We start from the raw sequence: 19425 nt of genomic DNA, 5'->3' as shown, positions 1-19425 counted from the left end.
TTCGAGCTTTTATTTAGCATCTGCATATGTATATCGCGCTTCTAAAAAACACAGCTCCTCATGCATGTATGAAATCAATGATTAATGTGTTTCAGCCGCGACATTTGAAGGGCAGCAGAGGTGTAAAGCAATGACCGGTCTAAGTGTAGTGCCGTGCGACTGTCGCAATTAAGTGATGTTTCCAAACATCAGCTCGGCTTCCTGAACACGAAATGAAACCTTGGCAGGCCGCCGCATGTGAGCACAATCGGTCGAAATACACAGCATCATTTAAAACCTACTTAAACACATTTTGGGGGTCTTATTGTTACTGTCCCTTACCATTGAGTCATCGACATCCGATCAAGCAAAGCCAATCGAACCGTGCTCGCATACCGCGCCGCCACCGGCACCCCTCCCCTCAGGGACCCCCTCCCCTCTCCCCCAGGGCGTCCCCGCGGCGCGCGACCCACTCCTCCCGCATCCGGCCCCTCCCCCTCCCCCCACCGCCACGAACCGTATCGCCCGCGCCGTACCTGGCCGCCCCATCCGGCGCGCGACGCTCGCGGCTCGACTTTGTCCCTGTGCGGCGGCTGCCCAAAGCCGTAGCTGGCGCGAGTGGTCGCATGTGACGCCACCTGGCTTCGAGCAGTCGAGAGGAGACTTGTGTGGGCTATAGAGGTGGGTCTCTTGCCGCGGGCGGTGTGCCGATAGATTGGTGGGAGCGGATCACAGGTCAGCCAGGGTCAGAGGTCACCCACCAGCAGCCATGGAGGAGGACAGGTTCCATAGGTGAGTCGCCGGTAGACCGGAAATGGTCGCTTCCGGTGGGACGAGGTAGGGGGTTGAAGTGTGCCACTGCCTTGTATGCCTAACTTACCTAGCGGCTGACATGCGGGGTTACATAGTGGTTTGGGGCATGAACTGTGTATACCTGATTCAATCATTTGTCATTCAATGATTGGTTGACGGGTGTTTGATGGATGTTTTGTTATTGTGGAATTAGCGTTTCTTTGATGACCATTGCCAGATAAAAAAGATCCCGTATTGAGCGCACTGCGCATGCTACTAAGAATTCGTGTTACAAATATGATATGCTCGATTTGTTACACACTTTGGACGGGTGTTAGGTGCGAGCAAAGTCGTCCATCGGGTCTGGTCATTGGGAGCGGGATTTATTGAAGAACGTGAGGAACAAGAGCAGGCAGGAGTCGTGGGGCGTATGAATCATGAGTCGCGGGTGGAGTCTATTCATGAAGGCTGGTACAGAACAAAAGGTCTAAAAGTGAGGGTATGCGCAAAATCCATTCCGTTTTGATTATATGGCAAATTCGAGGGCTAGAAGATTGACAAGTGATTGACGATAGCAAATGTGAGATAGACCGTGACAACGTTATAAAAAATGTCAGGTTTCAAGGGACGGAATAGTTCGAGCTCAGCGAGTAAAAGCGATTTTGAAGTTGGGCTTGTTGAGTTTTCTTTTCTAGCGTCTACCAAATAAAAAGTCGCAATTTGTGGCCAACTGTCACGCTGCTTCAGAAGTCACAAGTTAAACCATAATCTGCCACACATCGTACTCTATTCATACTTCCCGTTCTCTTTGGCCAATCTCTATCGTTATGAAGGACTTTTTATCATGGTTTTATGCGAGGCTAATGCTATCTCAACCCCCACAATGCGCATGACTAACCAGCTACCACGTCTCCTTTGCTCGAGTTCACCCCCGAATGGGTTTGTTTGCCTGAATGGTTCCAAATCCAACCCAGCTTCAATCTGAACTGTCGCAGCCGTGTCCTTCAATGTTCCCCTTCACAGAGGCGCATATTGTTAGGAACTGTTCAGGCGGTAACTGTCGCGCACGGTTCATGCCCCGGCACCGGTCGGGGAGGCTGAACGGGTTTTAGACCATTGAGCTATTGTTGATTCCGGAAACATTCTTCTTTCGTGAAGCAAATTGTGAAGAAGCAGAGATACACATTTACGCTTGTTTTATGCTTTATGCCTGTTCGTGACACAAATTCTGATAAACAATCTGTTGCATTGGTTTAGCATGTTGCTATGCGTAAATAATTTGGCAAGACGTTAGGCATTTAGCAAAAAGTCAAGCATTATTTAGGTATCAAAAATTTGTCAGGAGGTAAACCACGGCCATTTTTCGATAGTCGAACTACTTTTGGCAAAGTATGGCGATTGGGACATAACCCATTTTGGGAGCAACCAGCTGGTCTAGTCCCTGTATTTTGGCGCAATGGGGTTGGGAACTCGATTTTTTAAGAATGCATGAAAATGATCAAACTATTTTCACAGAATTTATGGTGCATACCATTGCCTCATGAAATCAATATCCTGAGAGAAATGGGGGAAAAAAGATAGGAAACTTGTTTTGAAAAGTTCTTGAAAAAAGATGCTCTTGATGCTGTTACGTCACATGTCACCTTCTGCGGTTGACAAATAATGGCGCATCTGGCGCACCACAGATTACATGTTATATCAATGGGTGAAAGATGTTGTTTGTTTCACTCTGCCATTCGCGCTGTTTTTAACTTTAAATTATGCTAAAACATTTACGGATGAAATGTTCAGTGTCAAAAATTGATGTGTCTGCCGTGTACTATATTCCCACTTAAAGGAAATAGTTCACTTTTTAACATGGGTTTTGAACTGGAATAGCAGTTCCGTAGCCTGGGCTGAGACGAGCATAAATCAGGAGTTTTTACAGCCCAACGATCACCCTAGGCAAAGATATTCTATTTCTCGTCCCGAAAAAGGTGTCTTGCGTTGAGGATGTGTGCCTTGCATATATTCGCATCCAGTATGAAAAGAGCATGGGTACCGAAAATTCTTCAGAAACTAGAGAAATTATCTACGAGAACTTTAGAGAAATTCTCGTACTGATCAATAAGGACATTCAGCAGCAGCAGATCACCCAAATGCCGGTGGCCGCGATAATTTCTCTAGTTTCTGAAGAATTTTCGGGACCCATGCTCTTTTCATACTGGATCGCCTGTGCCTTACAGAAACTGAAAAGTCCTTCCTATATCAAAATATAGAAAATAATGTTTTGTTATAAATAGGTTTTATTTTCTTTGCTGATCATTTTGAACATAAAAAATCATAAATCCATTGCAAAAAAATAATTTCGTGAAAGTGAACTATTTCCTTTAACATTGAGCGCGTGATAAACATTTTATGTACCTCGAATTTTCAAATGATAAAGATGATGAATCGGAGGATGCTGAAAAGCAAAAGCTCATTCCAATATTTGGACTACTTTACGATTAAATAAAATGTTTACATTCCTGTCATCTTATTGGTCATTTATTTGTTCTTTTTAATGAAAATAACTTAAGGCGTTGAGAACCGAGGTAATGTCTATCTACCGTGCCTTAACTTACCAGCAACAGCAATCTATCTACGCCCTACGGTGGCAAGGGAGACTGTGAAAGAAGCGTAAGATGGATTCTAAACAATTCTTTTGTGATATACTGAAGGGCAAAGTACAGAGAAGAGCGTACAAGTCCTGTTTTGTTGCCACCCACCTATGGGTGGGTGGGACTAAACTTGTTATGCTCGGAAATTTAGTATGCTGTCTGATGGTGCCTTGAAACCATCCATCCGAAGCAACCAAACCACTTCTTGGCACATTTAATTGCATTTAGACGAGTCAACACATAAAAACCCGATCAACCATTGGACATTTCGAGCGATGTTTTGTTACCTGTATTTAGTATTAGCTGCTTAATAAAAGCATATCCCGCTGCTAGAGACATTCTTCATGAGGCTCTCTATCTCAAATCCTGAAACTTCCTAGCCGAAAAAAAGCGTTGGACGGTATTCTTTACGAAAACCATCCATGAAATAATTTCATACATTTTTACCATTTTACCAGATAGCTACGTTTTCTCTCATAACCATTTACGTTGACTGCATTTCCCACGAAGGGTTGCTTTTCTCCCATTTTTGAGCAACATAGGTAGGTATAATAAACAGGACCTACCCGGCATTTAATTCGGCTATTATCCTTCAAGGTTCATACCACATCTAAAGCCATGCACAGTTATCTCAAAATTATAACCGAAACGTATGGGTGACATAAAAAGGTTCAGGTATCCACGTGTCCTGCAAAACAATGCACCATTCAGCCATTGCCAGCATCGCCTCGTGTGTTCTCTGACCGGTCAGATGGCGGCTGGCGCTGCCATATCGCCCAATAGAGCTGCCATATCGCCACATCCCGCTGCCATATCAGCTCGTCAAGGACGGTAGACCGGCAAAGATAGTCCCAATCGAACTACCCCGCCCCCCAAGTGACTATCTTATCTCGACCTGAGCGCTTGGTGGGGGTCGATTACTACCCCCGTCCCCATCCCATTCTCCCGCCAGGGGTTGACAATATGCCACTCATCGGTTCTTCACACTGCTCGTATTGGAGTGGGTCGAGGCTATCTTACACCTATTGAAGCCATGGTTTTGAGGCTTGTGATGGAAGGGTATAGGGTGTTAGACTTGGTAGGCTGGTAGATCAGGGAGACAAGCATGCACTAATAAATGCACATTTGATATACAGGCGTCCCAATAGGCTGTGAAAAAGCAAAATAATAATAAAAATAAAAATAAAAAACAAAGAGAGCCGTAAGTGCGAGACTCAGCTTCGTAAACGTATGCCGTTGGGCGTCAATTATTGAAATGTGACGTGTATTTACATGCTGTAATATGCCTTGTATTGGGCCAGTTAACCCGACTTTCTCTATCAAATCACTCCTCCAGCTTCTTTGAATGGACGCCTTGCCTACCGGCTCAGCTAAAAAACAAAACGATCAAATTCACAGCAGCAGTCACGCTATGTGGATAAAGTCTAACTAACTCTACGAACCATGAGACATGTCTGAGGTGCCTACTGCCTAGCTTACCTAAAAAGAATCTAATCGAACCATGGAATGTTTACTTTGGCCCTTCACTGGAGGGTTTAATCTCGTTGAGACACCTCAGCTCTCAATTTTGCACCGCTGTTGTTTGATTGCCGAGACACTTCAAATCCGAATTGCATGGCCAGCGGTCATCTTGCGTGGCTACGTCGCGAAGGCAACTATGGGCCCATGGATAACGTTTCAGCTCACAATTGCATTGGTGAAAAAGCGATAGGTACTTGGCTACAAACACATGTAAACCTTGCATGTAAAACCACATGCAAAACGCGCTCTAGGTCGCGGCATCATAAAGTGAACTTTGTTTATAAATTCTGTAAACGGTCAAAGCAATACCCATTACTCAGTGTATTCAAGGCAGCCCCGAATGTTTTCTACTGACAAGTCACCCCAATGACCGCAAATATAGCACTCGTGGGGAAATATTTTGCCAATCTGCCTGGTGGGGGAATATTTGGCCAACCTGCCAAATATCATTTGTCTGCCAACAAGCAATGGTTTTCATGCTTGCGTTCAAGACCGCTAACTTGACCTAAGACGTTGATCAAGCAAACAGCAAATGCCTCGTGCTTCCCTGCTCCCTCTCATCTCTCCTTTGTTGCTATGTAGGTCATAGTGCGTACCGAGTCTTGCTCCGCCACATTTGACCTTGCCCTCGAGCCACGGAGGTGGCTCGGGGCTCTGTTTCGTCATCTTGCAATTTTCCAACTGTCTCAAAATGCGTGTGTCACCTCAGGATGACGCAATAGTGACGCAACTACGTCACAAAACAAACAACAGTCTGCAAACAACCTCTGCGCAAGCGCCGCCGGAAACGGAGGAAGAAGAGTTCGTTTAAAAACTTGTTACCTTTTGCTGTGGATAAAAAACCGACATTTTTTAAGAGCTGTGCAATTTGCAGCGTCTGAAGTGTAACTTCATGCTATTTTCTGATGCTTCGTTCTCCAATTTATGCATGCATTTCATTTCTTTTTTATACATTTGCCTCAAGAAATTGCTTTCTTAGTAATCTACGAAGCGCACAGCAGTGACATAATCAGCTTGTTTTGAGCATGATTATATCCAGCCGCTGTGCACGATGTTGCTATATAAATGAACTTGACCTTCTTTTTCGTGACATTTTCTGCCCCCTTGACCGGCAGGGCGGCTCGTGACGGCTACCTGGACCTCCTTCATGAAGCCAGCAAGCGCGACTGTAACTCACAGGACGAAGATGGCATGACTCCGACTCTATGGGCCGCCCACGAGGGACACCTGGATGCCCTGAGGCTCATCGTCGGACGCGGGTAAGTAGGTGTGGTTTGGAAGTGGATGTGACGTCACTTGTTACTACGATGACGTCATTTTAGGTAGGGTTGCCCAAGGTTCTAACAGATAAGGTAGCTCACAATATTAACCAAAATGATCGGCTTCAAAAGAACTTAGTTCGGTGTTTCCTTCAACCGATGCGTAGTGGCGAAGTTAGTCTGCCAGTCAGACCTGCCTGGTGCATGGTGTCCACAGTTCAATGTGGCTATGAGTCCATGCGCCAGTTAATTCCCTTCTGTGATCCGTTCCAATGATCCTCTCCGTGATCCGCTCCGTGATCCGTGATCCATCCCGTGATCCATTCCGCGATCCATTCAGTGATCCGTGATCCGACCGCAGATAATATAGTGCCGCGAGGGCAGGCAGGGGGTTCACGGCTGAGCTGACTACTTTCCCCTTTGTGTGAGTGAGGTGAGTGGTAAGCGCGCTGGGGCAAAGCTTATAACGAAAATCTGCTAAGGACGGCACGGGTGACGCACTTAGCAGGAACCGAAACGGTGTGGACTGAAAATACTCTGGTCAGGAGTTAGCCATCACGCACTATTTCAAAAGTGTTGCTTTCGGCGCGTTTATATTAACGGTTTTAAGTATAAGATCATCAGCTGCGACCCTAGTCCAGTCCGACCTCCCATCTCTTCCTTCTAATAATCTTCTCTCTTTTTCTGCCTCTGTCTCTGTCTCGGTCTCTGGTCTCTGGTCTCTGGTCTGTCTCTGCCCCTGTCTCTGTCTCTGTCTGTCTGTCTCCGTCTCCGTCTCCGTCTCCGTGTCTGTCTGTCTGTCTGTCTCTCTCCCTCTCTCTTTCCCTCTCTTACCCTCACCTCTCTCTCCCCACTTTCTACCCTCTCGACAATTATGAACAGTGACAATGAGCATGGCGTTCTCACCGCGCTGGTACTGGAGAGGGAGAGAGGCGAGGGGAGGGGAGAGGAGGGGAGAGGATGGGAGGTGCGTGGGAGCGGACCGGGGAGAGGACTTCCGGTCCAGTGCAGTTAGGCGGCCTCCGTCCTCCCCTCCCCTCTCCCAGCCAGAACCTCGCGAGTCGTCCCGCAAGCACAACTGAGCTTGAAACTAAAACTCAGGCAGGCCTGGTAAAACACACGCAACTGATATTGCTGAAAATTGAAATTGGGGTTACGACTTGCGGTGGATCGAAGTTGTTACGGGAGATCTTTGAACTTCGAATGATGCTCCTCAATCAAGGGGGAGGGGTCTGGATTATTATAATGAGCTCGACCTAGGAATGGCATTCGCCAAAAATCTTGAAATCACTTCACTACTTTGCATGGAGCTAAAACCCAAGGTACGCGTGCCAGATCATACCGACGTGCACACAGTACCGCACTAGGCACAGCCAGACCCTAACGGTACTTCATGTCGCGCGGCGGCGCTGGGTCACGTGTCATGCGTAGTGCACATGGTGTGCACAACACGTGACCACGAGGCAGAGCGATACTGCTGACGTCACACATCATATGACGTCATGGAAGGACAGGTCACGGTACATCGTGTGATGTCATGGGCTAATATGTAATTTCCAAAGCGTTAAGCGAAATGTCAAATGGATATGGCTTCCTATGGACCTAAACGCAGAATGACATGATTTCGTACAAAGTTATTGAAATAAATCGGTTATACATATGTTACACTATATGTATGTAATACGTGTAATACTATGGTAATACGTAAGACGTCACAGAACGTCATTAGACGTCACAACGTTATGAACTGTCGCGAACCATTGTGTGACATTACTTATATCCACAATCGTCCTAGACAACATTCCGATTCCTTGTGAAGTAACTAAACGCTCACTGACCCGAGCCTTTTGGTAAGAGTACATTTAATTATCTGACGTTTTGCCTTCTCGCTCCCTCGTGAATACGCCTGTATTTTACACTCACATAATGAGCTGTGTTCCAATGTGAACACTTCATTAGGACACTAACAAAAACTCGGAGCGCTTCTGTAGTTCCCACTCCTCGTTCCCCACAGGAAGCTAAGTAAGAGAAAGCCGTCAAACGGTGACTACTTGTATCGTTTTTGCAGCCCGGGCATCGTCTAACCAATAATTACTTGAGCAGTGTTCTCAGGGTACTGCAGGTAGTAATGCTGCTCACTTCCGACGAGAAACTACATAGAAGAATCTTATGCCTCTGCAAAGAGCTACGACCGGTTTGTCTGAGCCAAAACTATGCATCGATTTCGATGCACGACAGTGGACATTTACTCAGTAACTCAGTAACCGAATCGTTGATGTCACTGCCCCCCCCCCCCCTCCCCCAGTACTTCTTTTCCATTTACCTATGTTTACGCATCCCTGATCTGCATCAGACCCTGCTTTGATCTACGGGTACATGCAGTTTTCTATGCTCCGACACATGCACTCCTGCTCTGTCCCACTGTCTCCTTTTTTTCTGTCCTGTTCTAACCAGCGACAAATGCCACTCTCTATCATGTGGCCAGTATAACCCTACAGCGTCGCTAATCCCCCCACATAGCCATCAGCCTGACGCTGTCTGACTCGATAGCACTATCGTACGCCGACTGATAAGGTCTCTTTTGTAAGAGCCAGCGCCGAAAGGGCGCGGTGCACCCAGTGAATGCACGATGCATTGCTTTTGGACTTTGGTGCACGTATATGAGCGGGATCTTCGTACATTAGAATTACACGCTTTGATGTTTTTTGATCTGGTTATTCATTCAGGCTAGTATTGTGATTTAATTGCAATTTTAGGTCGTTTGATCGTTGCCTGCCTCGGCCACTCCACTACTTTTTTCCTCACGAGTCTGTCTCTGTGTCTGTCTGTCTGTCTGTCTGTCTGTCTGTCTGTCTGTCTGTCTGTCTGTCTGTCTGTCTGTCTGTCTGTCTGTCTGTCTGTCTGTCTGTCTGTCTGTCTGTCTGTCTGCCTGTCTGTCTGGCTGTCTGTCCCTCTCTCTCTCTCTCTCTCTCTCTCTCTCTCTCTCTCTCTCTCTCTCTCTCTCTCTCTCTCTCTCTCTCTCTCTCTCTCTCTCTCCTGCCTTTAGGCAGTCTTTAGGTCACCACATGATACCAACGCCACCTGCATCGCGCTTACTCTCATCCTGACTAACCCTCTCTTCATACCCACAGCGGTGATCCGGACAAATGTGACAACTATGGCAACACGGCGCTTCACTGCGCCGCCGCCAAGGGGCACCTCAACTGCGTCAGCTTCTTGGTCAACTTCGGCGCCAACCTGTGGGCGCTCGACAACGACTTCCACACGTGCAAGGACCTGGCGGCAATCCGCGGACGTGACGAAATCCTGCGCTTCCTGGACACGGTCATCGCCAAACAGGAGGCACTCAATAAGAAGGTGGCGTGGATACTTTTTCTGTTAGAAGAAAAGTCTGGGTAGTTGAAGGGGTGCAGCGGGTGAGACGCTTAATATCTATATCAGGCTTCTATTGTTAAAGGTCGTATAAATGAAAGAGATGAAAATCAAGAAACAGAAGCAAAATTAAAATTTTAAATATTCATGGGAACGTGTTGGATAAAGAACTGAGAATTATTGAAGATTTTCTCCGCGTAATTTGCTAGGTACGCATTTATTCAAGCCTCCTTGCTTAGCGAGTGCATAACGACTATCGTTGTACAATGCAAATTTTAATCAAAAACCCTTTTGGTCCTCTTCAGGTTGTTCTTTCGCTGAAGATGAAGGCGGAGAAGGAAGCAGAGAAGAGGGTCAAGGAGTACGACAAATTGCAGAAGAAGATCGACAAAAAGGCCGCCAAGGTAACCTAGTCACGAATAAAATTAATTCAGTAAGCAGTGTACATGGAGCAGGAACATAGCAATCCGATGGGACACGGGCTACCGGCAGTTGAAATCTGAACGGGGAGAGGCGCCGAGATCCGGCAATCCTGCTTGTGCACAACAAGAGAAACAGCTGAAGCAGTTGCTGTACCAGATCTTGGCTCACCTCTTCTTCACTTCACAACAGTAGCGACTTCCCATTCTTGGCCCATCCTCTCCTATCAGAAGGAAAACAATTCCATCTCAAACCCTCCCACTGCACTGTCCACGCTGCACGAGCAGCAGCGAGTATCAATCATTCTCCCACACAAGAGAAATGCTCAAAACAGAATTTGATAAGTTGACTAATGTTCCATCTTTCACAGCGACAGTTCCCAGCAAGAACATCAAAGTGTCAAATTTTCGAAATTGAGAATTTTTTACCATTCGACTCAGCTGAATCGAATGGTATAAAAATCTCAATTTCGAAAATTTGACACTTGTTCTTGCTAGGAACTTCGACAGGCAATACTTTGCTTGGAGAGATAGGTTGTGGTGCATCACACAGGCTGTGTGACACTGGAAGTGACCCAATGCTCACCATAGACAAAATTACTTGAGCGATAAACGGCACGACATAGGGCTCAAGTCAACTGTTTGCCTCTGAGAAGTTGGACATCATTATGTAGTAAGTCAACTGTACCCCATCATTGACTAACCCTTTTCCCAATATGTAAACAGGAGGAGCAGCGCCTACAACGACAGCAGTCTGAGAGTGCCGGCGCGGGAGAGAATGGGGATTCTTCAGCGGCAACGAGCGCCCCTCCGCCAAAAGGGCCTAAAAAGCTAATGGCAACCATCTCCCGAGGCACGGCCGGCCTGCTCGGCAAAAAACTCCAGACACAGAGCATGCAGGTGAGAAGGTGTTCCGGGTTGGGATGTGTGTGTCAGTAAGTCCACGTCGTAAAGATGCTGCTTGATGCATATGGGATAGGCGGAAGAAGTGGTCACAAATAAGCATTTGAACCAATTGAGCTCATTTGATTCACTGTGATTTTGGGCCGCCCAAATGTCTGAGTTCATCTGAATTTCTGAGTTCATCTTCGCCGTTCGATTGACAGAGAGATGCAGATGAAGTGCGAGTCAAATCTATAAAGTTCAATGATACCGTGAGGCCTGAAGCGTCTCGAAAGCCTTCCTTTTTGACGTTTTTCTCTTTCCTTTCGCCAGCCGGTGAGCCAGGCTCCGAATTTCTCATCACACACGACAGCCAACCGGAACAAGAACCTGCCGGGTGGCGTCAACCGTAGGCTGCAACAGCGCAACAACAAGTTCGAGGACCGCAACTCCACGGTACGTTCTGCCTTTTATTCAACCCGTGGTAGTAGTGCTTAGAAAGATACTTTTTGATGGCTTTTCCTTAAAGCAATGCGGCAGGTCGCAGAGGGAATTCCCAGGTCGCCGCCCTTTTTTTTTGTTATTCATCATTTGGTGGTGACCTAAAAATTTAGATTGTCGATACAGCCGTCCTGGCATTAGCAATGTCCTGAACTGAAATGCATATGCATTTTATGTATATGTATACATATGTGCCATATGCATATTGTACACTAGTCATCGACACACGTTTACCGTGCAGACTTTATGTAAGTTACGTTTCTACATAAAAGACTAAATGCTACTGAAATGTGCGGCACAGAAGCCAGATAAGGCACCGATGAACTGATACGTACTCGACCTGTCAACGATAACACTGACTGACATTACCAACAGGTGTCTGGTGTTACCTATGCCAACAAATACGACACGAAAGACGGTGCCGGTTCCGACGAACCCAGTAAGAAGCTGAAGTTGATCGAGCTTTTCCCTTAATGCCTTTCATTTTGTTGCAGTCTTCATCATTTAGTGCAAAAGCTTGGAACATAAAACAGAGTTTGGTAATGCATATTTTTCTCTTCACAATGAAATGTTGCATTTTAATGGACAATTAGTGAAGCCGTGACGGAAATATTTATGCTATATATTAGATACATAATTTCAAGTCATCGTGTTTTTTATGCGTCTAGAAAACTGTTCACATCCCCACTTCATAAGATGTGATGTGCAAAGCTTTTTTTCTGCTGTGATCAGCAGGCAACAGCACCACCTGTCTTTTTAGTTTTTTTTTTACAGTCTATTTACTTGTCTTTTTACAGTATCCCTATTCCCAAACGCAGTATATAACACCCTCTGACCTCGGGCCCGTGACCCCGTGACCTCGTGACCTCAGGTCGGCGTGGGAAGCTCGCGGACGTCGAGTTCGGGCGCAAAACTACCGGTGGCGACCTCTTCGACCGACCGGGCTTCGGCAGCGTCGCCTTCAGGTTCGTCAACGTCCTGACGACGTTGACAAGTGTCTCAGGACTCCTGAAACACTTGCCAACGTCCTGAGTAGCTCGCCAACGTCGTAATACTCTCTCGACAACATCCTGAGCTGTTCGTTAACTTCCTGAGAAATTCCCCAACGCCTTCAGGCACGCGTTCAAGTCTAGAGACACTCTCTAACGTCCTAACATCACATTAGTCAGTCGAGCTTTCAGACGGAAAATACAGTACCTAATGTAGGATCTCAATGTCAGCAAACTTGAACTTGCCATCACAAGTCAGTGTCAGCAGAAAGCATTGGGCACTTCGTTTTTACAGTCACATCATATTGGCAACAGCCTTCTTCGCTTGATGATTTATAAGGTTCGGCGATTACATACCTATCCAACGAATATGTATGACGCATCTAACCATGCAAAAGCCGGAGAATTGCTATGCAGTTTAGCATCCCATTCCCAATCTAGGTAACATATTGTAGGGATCATCTACGCGATTTGTCATCTATGCGATTTGTCATTTCATGTTGTCATTTTCATTTATATTGTCGCCGCTTTATTAATCAATCTGTTACCTGTTGTCAATTGCGCGTCAAGTTTGTTTGTTATTTGTAAACCGGCCTGCCGCTGGCCTCAACCTTCCTAGTAACCGCTGTGCCATACGCTTTAGAACATATCGTGCAAAGGTCACGGCGGCACCCCTGAGGCGGCCGCTGCCCGTACGTTTACGAACCCATTGTCGTGACGTCATGCCTGTGAGCAAAGGTCGCGGTAGGGGCTCTCCCGGCAGCCGGACGGTGACTCATACGTTAAGCTTGTCTCTCGCCGCGCCTGCGGGCATATTGGTAGTACTAGGGACGGCCAGCATGTGACCGCGGTTTTCGGCGACATTGTCAATTCGTTTCTCGACTCTGCTGTTCGCTACAAGACAAATACACAAAGGAAACGGCTCGGGCATTTGGAGAAGAGCGGCTACTCTGAGGCGAGGGAAGAACACGGAGATTCACGCAAACGACCTGACTAGGTTGCACCGGCCACAGTCGACCGAGGTGGGCTTCTGCGCCCTTAAAGACGCCTCTGACTGGCCATTGCGCTGACACCCTGGTCGGACCACGGTCATTGATCGGACCCTGCCACTGGTTCGTGCTCAGGCTGCCTTAGCGGGTAGACCTGCTCGACCAGACGCCCACTGGTGGGCGAGTGCTCGGTTCCGACTTTCACCGCCGGTCCAACAGCGTTCTGCTGGTTCCCGCCGATCCGGTTACGACACCGCAAGTGCCGTACCGACTCGGGCGTCCCAGGTGGGCGTAACGGTTACCACACCAGTTCGCGACCCCAGGCTCTGTCAGCCGTCGTACGGCTCTCGGACGGACACTCTAATAGATCAGCCACAGATCAATAGATTGTCACAGACCGTCCGTCCAGCCACGCGCTACCCACAGCGCAGTACGACATTGGTGACCCCGACGTGATCTCCGTTGTTCGACCTTAGCCTCTCGTCATGCCGGCGGACAGCGCACAGTCCGGCGCCGCAGCTCAAGACCCAGCCAGCGTTCCAGCTTCAGCCTCCGAGTCAACTCATCGGCCCATGGCTAGCTTCCGGCTACCACCATACTCTCCGGAAGAGCCCGACCTGTGGCTACTGCAGGTGCAGTGTGCTTTCGACGTCAGCGGGGTCGACTCCGACGAGCTGAGGTTTAAGCTCCTCGTCGCAAACCTCCCCGCCAACATCGCCGTCCAGGTCAAGGACGTCATTCGGTCATCTCGGTCTTTTGACGTGCTGTGTGCGGCGCTCCAAGCCCGCCTGGCACAGTCACGCGCCGACCGACTACAAACCCTGCTCGGCCGCCAGCAGCTCGGCGATCAGAAGCCGACGGCGCTGTTGCGCTCAATGCGCAACGAGCTAGCCGCAGCCGGGGACGCCCCGGTTGATACAGAGCTCTTCCGTACCCTTTTTCAACAACGGCTACCGCAGCCCGTCCGTGCTGCCCTCGCCCTCCTGCCAGCCGACAGCACGCTTGACGCACTGGCAGAAGCGGCCGACCGGTATCTGGAAGCTAGCGGACCGGACCCACGGCTATCAGCGATCGCGGCACAGCCGTACACACAGCCGGCACCGCCCATCGCTGCTGCAGTGACAGCCCCGGCGCCAGCTGCAACCCCTGCGCTGGACACCGTCATCGCCTCCCTGGTCGCTAAGATGGAGCGCTTGGAAGCCAGCAACCGACGACTTGAGGACGCCGTGCGACGCGACCGCAGCCGTTCCCGGCCGCGCCAGGCGTCTCGCCAGTCTCGCCGCCCGTCACCGGCTCGTCCTTCAACGCCGCCGCACGACGACACGCTGTGTTGGTACCACCAGCGATTCGGCGCACAAGCGCGCCGATGCAAGTTGCCGTGCTCCTGGATCGCCTCGGAAAACTGAGGCGCCCCGTGCTGATGGCGCAAAGCACGGGCGCCCCTCCTGCCGCGCCACTCCTCTTCGTGAGGGACACGGAGACGGACCGGCAATTTCTAGTCGACACCGGGGCGCAGGTCAGCGTGCTGCCTCGCCGCTGCCTGCCCAACGGGTCCACACTGACCCCTGCTCCTGTCGGCCAGCAGCTCGTCGCGGCAAACGGCTCACCGATCGCGGTGCACGGCACCTGCCTGCTGGACGTCACCTTGAGTCAGCAGCACCGCCTGAAACATCGATTCTTCGTCACTGACGTCACCACACCCATCTTGGGCACCGACTTCCTGGCCGCACATCACCTCGTTGTGGACGTTGCCAACCAGCGTCTCCTGCGGGACGGCACCGTCTGCGCCAGCGCCGAGCGGTCACGGCTGTGCTCCATCGGAGTGCGTCTCGTCCGGGAGCAGGCTGCTGCTCGCTTCGCAGCTGTCCTCGCCCGGTACCCGGATGTGACCTCACCAAAACCTGGACCAACACCGGTGAAGCACAACGTGACGCACCACATCGTCACCAAGGGTCCACCGGTGTACCAGCGGCCACGACGCCTCCCGCCGGAGCGCCTTCAAATCGCACGTGCCGAGTTCAACAAGATGCTCCAGCAAGGCACCATTCGACCGTCCAGCAGCAGCAACAGCGGCAACAGCAGCAGCAGCAGCAGCAGCAACAGCAACAGCAGAGGCAACAGCAGCAATACCGGCAACACCACACTGCGGCTTCCTGGTGAGTTCTTCATCAGCAGCCAAGCCTCAGCAGCATCACCGGCCGGTTTCGTACAAGACCTGAAGCGCGCCATGTCTCAGGTACGGCCGACACTCCCACGTCCGGTCCAGCGCGCCACGTACGTCCCGACGGCACTCCAGACGGCGACACACGTCTTCGTGCGCCGGGACTGTCACCGCTACCCGCTGGACGCTCCATACGACGGACCGTTCCCGGTTACCGAAAGGACCACCAAAACCATCACCATCGACCGTCGACAGAAAAAGGAGGTCATCAGCATCGACCGGTGTAAGGCCGCCTTCCTGGAGACGCCAGACGAATCCGGTCATCGACAGCCTGACCTGCCGACTGTGCAGCCGCACGGTACTCAGTCCAGTGGCCCGCCGGCCGCGCCACCGCTCAGCAATGAGCCCAGCGGCCCGGAGCTTCTGATCTACGGTGACGCACCAAATCGCCCTGCAGCCGTCGCTCAGGCTGACGCTGCACCATTGCAGCCTCAGCCGATACTACGGACGACCCGCTCCGGCCGCGTCATACGACCTCCGGTAAGATATCGCCATGTCACTTTTGTCCGCGACATGTCTGGCGAGGGGGTACTGTAGGGATCATCTACGCGATTTGTCATCTATGCGATTTGTCATTTCATGTTGTCATTTTCATTTATATTGTCGCCGCTTTATTAATCAATCTGTTACCTGTTGTCAATTGCGCGTCAAGTTTGTTTGTTATTTGTAAACCGGCCTGCCGCTGGCCTCAACCTTCCTAGTAACCGCTGTGCCATACGCTTTAGAACATATCGTGCAAAGGTCACGGCGGCACCCCTGAGGCGGCCGCTGCCCGTACGTTTACGAACCCATTGTCGTGACGTCATGCCTGTGAGCAAAGGTCGCGGTAGGGGCTCTCCCGGCAGCCGGACGGTGACTCATACGTTAAGCTTGTCTCTCGCCGCGCCTGCGGGCATATTGGTAGTACTAGGGACGGCCAGCATGTGACCGCGGTTTTCGGCGACATTGTCAATTCGTTTCTCGACTCTGCTGTTCGCTACAAGACAAATACACAAAGGAAACGGCTCGGGCATTTGGAGAAGAGCGGCTACTCTGAGGCGAGGGAAGAACACGGAGATTCACGCAAACGACCTGACTAGGTTGCACCGGCCACAGTCGACCGAGGTGGGCTTCTGCGCCCTTAAAGACGCCTCTGACTGGCCATTGCGCTGACACCCTGGTCGGACCACGGTCATTGATCGGACCCTGCCACTGGTTCGTGCTCAGGCTGCCTTAGCGGGTAGACCTGCTCGACCAGACGCCCACTGGTGGGCGAGTGCTCGGTTCCGACTTTCACCGCCGGTCCAACAGCGTTCTGCTGGTTCCCGCCGATCCGGTTACGACACCGCAAGTGCCGTACCGACTCGGGCGTCCCAGGTGGGCGTAACGGTTACCACACCAGTTCGCGACCCCAGGCTCTGTCAGCCGTCGTACGGCTCTCGGACGGACACTCTAATAGATCAGCCACAGATCAATAGATTGTCACAGACCGTCCGTCCAGCCACGCGCTACCCACAGCGCAGTACGACAATATATCTTATATGTAAGGAATCTCGTCCCTACATAGGTATGTAGGTACATGATTAAGATGACTCCTGGTCCTGGTGATGGTTAATGGTTAATGATGGCAACAGTCGCCGGGATTATCTTGATGACGTTTGTCATCGTGCCTGCATCTGATGACGTCTGTATCCGTAACGCTCTGCCCGTTTCCACGACAGGGGTATGATGCCGAATCTGAACCAGCTAGGTGACGACTCTGCACGGCCAGGGCAGGAGGACAGCATCGGCTCTGCCGGCAGCCTCAACGGCAAGGAAAACCCCTTCGACGAACAGGACTTGCCCAGCGGTGAGTCCATAGATCCTGACTCAGCTCCACAATGGCTCCGTCGGGGCATGCTTTTATGTTGACCTTTGAATAACTGCATCGGATTGAGATGTGCTTTTCTCCTCTTTGGATTTTCGTACGAGCGGATACGTGAAATGGTTTCTAAGTTGTTTTTTTTTTGTAACAATTTGCTGTACCTACATCAATTCATCAACGAATGTATATGACACATCTAACTATAAAAAAGCCGTAGAATTTCTATGCATTACTTTAACGGCCTTGATAAGCATTTTACAGTTTCGCAATAATGCGAGCATAAAAAGGTGCCGTACTTGCCCTAGTTTGTTACCAAATAGCTCGTTCTCGCTTTCTCTCTTCTTTATATGGATATGATGTTATTTGACCAACCTCTCCCACTATTCCCTCAGATGACGAGGCTCAGGAGCCGGACCCCGAGACCTCCGCTCTCCATCTGTTCCTGACGTCCGCCGGAATTCCCGAGTTCATCCCAACCTTCGTGAGGGAGCAGATTGACCTCACCGCGCTGGAGCTACTGACCGAGGAGGACCTCATCGAGCTGGAGGTGCCGCTGGGGCCGAGGAAGAAGCTGCAGAAGGCGCTGAGGGAGAGAAAGCAGTCACTGGAGCAACCGGGAGAGATGGTCGATACGCAACTCTGAGAGAAGAGAGAATAGCGGGAGGAAGCGAGGTGGTATAACGAGAAGAGAAGCGCGAAGAGCGGGCGATGTAACCGCAGTTCATGTGATTAGGGCGTGTGGGCGAGAGTGAAGTAGGTGGCATTAAGAAGTGCGTGGGAAAACCGGTGGGCTTACGTGGATGTTGATTAGGATGTGTATGGGGAAACCGGTGGGGAGGACGAGTGCTAGTGAATAGTTTGGTGATGTTCAGAATGTGTGGTGTGTGAAAGGTGAGGGAGGCGTTGGGATCATTCTATTGGAGATGCGATTAATCATGAAGGGATGGGCATGTGATCTGGGATGCCAGTATAGGAGAATAGGACGTAAGGCATTCTGCTGCTGAAACTGCGATGAGGAACGCATGAAATGTGAGGTAATTGCATTTGATGGGAGTATAGGCAGTCGAGGCACGGATAGCCATTCCAATGTTTCAGCCACTACAATGATTTGTGGACCTTTAACTACTCGTTGAGTAGTGAATGCGTGAACGATTACCCATATTTAGCAGTCTGATTAACTGGAAAAGTCAATGGCTGGGCATTGCACCTATGCATGATCATAACACGCCCTGTGATATGCTTCTGGGGCAGGCAGTTTGATGACTGTTTGATTTATGTTCCTGCTTTGATCATGATCGCAAGGAAATGTATGCATATTGACTGATAAGCCTCCTGTAATGATGCATGCAATGCTGGGCTATGCTGGAGTTACGGACCCAGCGCGGGCCCCTGGCGAATGGATGTGCTTACCGGAAGGCTGCTCCTTGAGTTTTACATGTCCAATTTTACTCTGCTTACATGGAAGACAATCATACCGATATCAAACGTTACGCTGATGTCATGAATCGAACTACATCCTGTAACTCTAAATGGAGTTATTCCGAACACATTCCTGAATTTTCGACGCGTTTTATTTATATGAGATGTATTGCATTGGCAGCTAATCAAATGGATGCCGCTGTACTAATGCACCAATCAGTAACGTAGTTACATGTACCTACTAGAGTCAATGTACTACTGGCGTGTTGAGACTGCGTGCGTGTATGGGACGAGGTGCGTGCATAGTGAACAGTGATGGAACATTTTGCGAGTGAGATAGAAGGATGCGTGGATTATTGTTTAATAGTGATTCGGTAGCGGCCATACATAATCAAACTGCTATCGCCACGCCTCCAGACGTTCGTCTCTCGAGTTGATTGGTAGTGGCAAATACAGTCATGGTGTTATCGGAATCCACAACGTTTATTACATGGCGAAAGCAGCCTGTCTAATTTCAACTGCTGGAGGACTTTGACCATAAAAAGACACCCTAGAGGAAATCAGGAAAGATTACCGAGAAGTCAATGAGGTCATTAAAAA

At 49.7% G+C, this 19425-nt stretch overlaps 1 protein-coding gene across 1 annotated transcript; it reads left to right on the top strand.

Annotated features, from left to right (window-relative positions):
• The first annotated feature begins 574 nt into the window (after positions 1 to 574).
• On the top strand, positions 575 to 19298 carry LOC122369125 (Usher syndrome type-1G protein homolog). The gene is made up of 10 exons (XM_043343580.1): positions 575 to 771; positions 6047 to 6190; positions 9322 to 9547; positions 9868 to 9966; positions 10708 to 10881; positions 11197 to 11319; positions 11740 to 11803; positions 12236 to 12329; positions 17264 to 17391; positions 17799 to 19298. The coding sequence occupies exons 1-10, from the start codon at positions 749 to 751 to the stop codon at positions 18047 to 18049; spliced, it is 1326 nt and encodes a 441-aa protein (XP_043199515.1). The 5' UTR covers positions 575 to 748; the 3' UTR covers positions 18050 to 19298.
• Positions 19299 to 19425: the final 127 nt, after the last annotated feature.

This window comes from Amphibalanus amphitrite, unplaced genomic scaffold, assembly GCF_019059575.1.
Source record: "Amphibalanus amphitrite isolate SeventyFive unplaced genomic scaffold, NRLGWU_Aamphi_draft 001008F_arrow, whole genome shotgun sequence".
Classification (NCBI taxonomy): Eukaryota; Metazoa; Arthropoda; class Thecostraca; order Balanomorpha; family Balanidae; genus Amphibalanus; species Amphibalanus amphitrite.
Note: the sequence above shows the minus strand (reverse complement) of the source record. Positions and strands in the feature narration are given on the sequence as shown.

What these genes read in the sequence shown, in the direction of transcription:
- LOC122369125 (XM_043343580.1), top strand. Translation starts at nt 749, where the DNA reads ATGGAGGAGGACAGGTTCCATAG. An exon ending in TCGAGGACCGCAACTCCACG is followed by an intron (nt 11,320 to 11,739) that starts GTACGTTCTGCC and finishes CATTACCAACAG; the next exon opens with GTGTCTGGTGTTACCTATGC. An exon ending in TGCCGGTTCCGACGAACCCA is followed by an intron (nt 11,804 to 12,235) that starts GTAAGAAGCTGA and finishes TCGTGACCTCAG; the next exon opens with GTCGGCGTGGGAAGCTCGCG.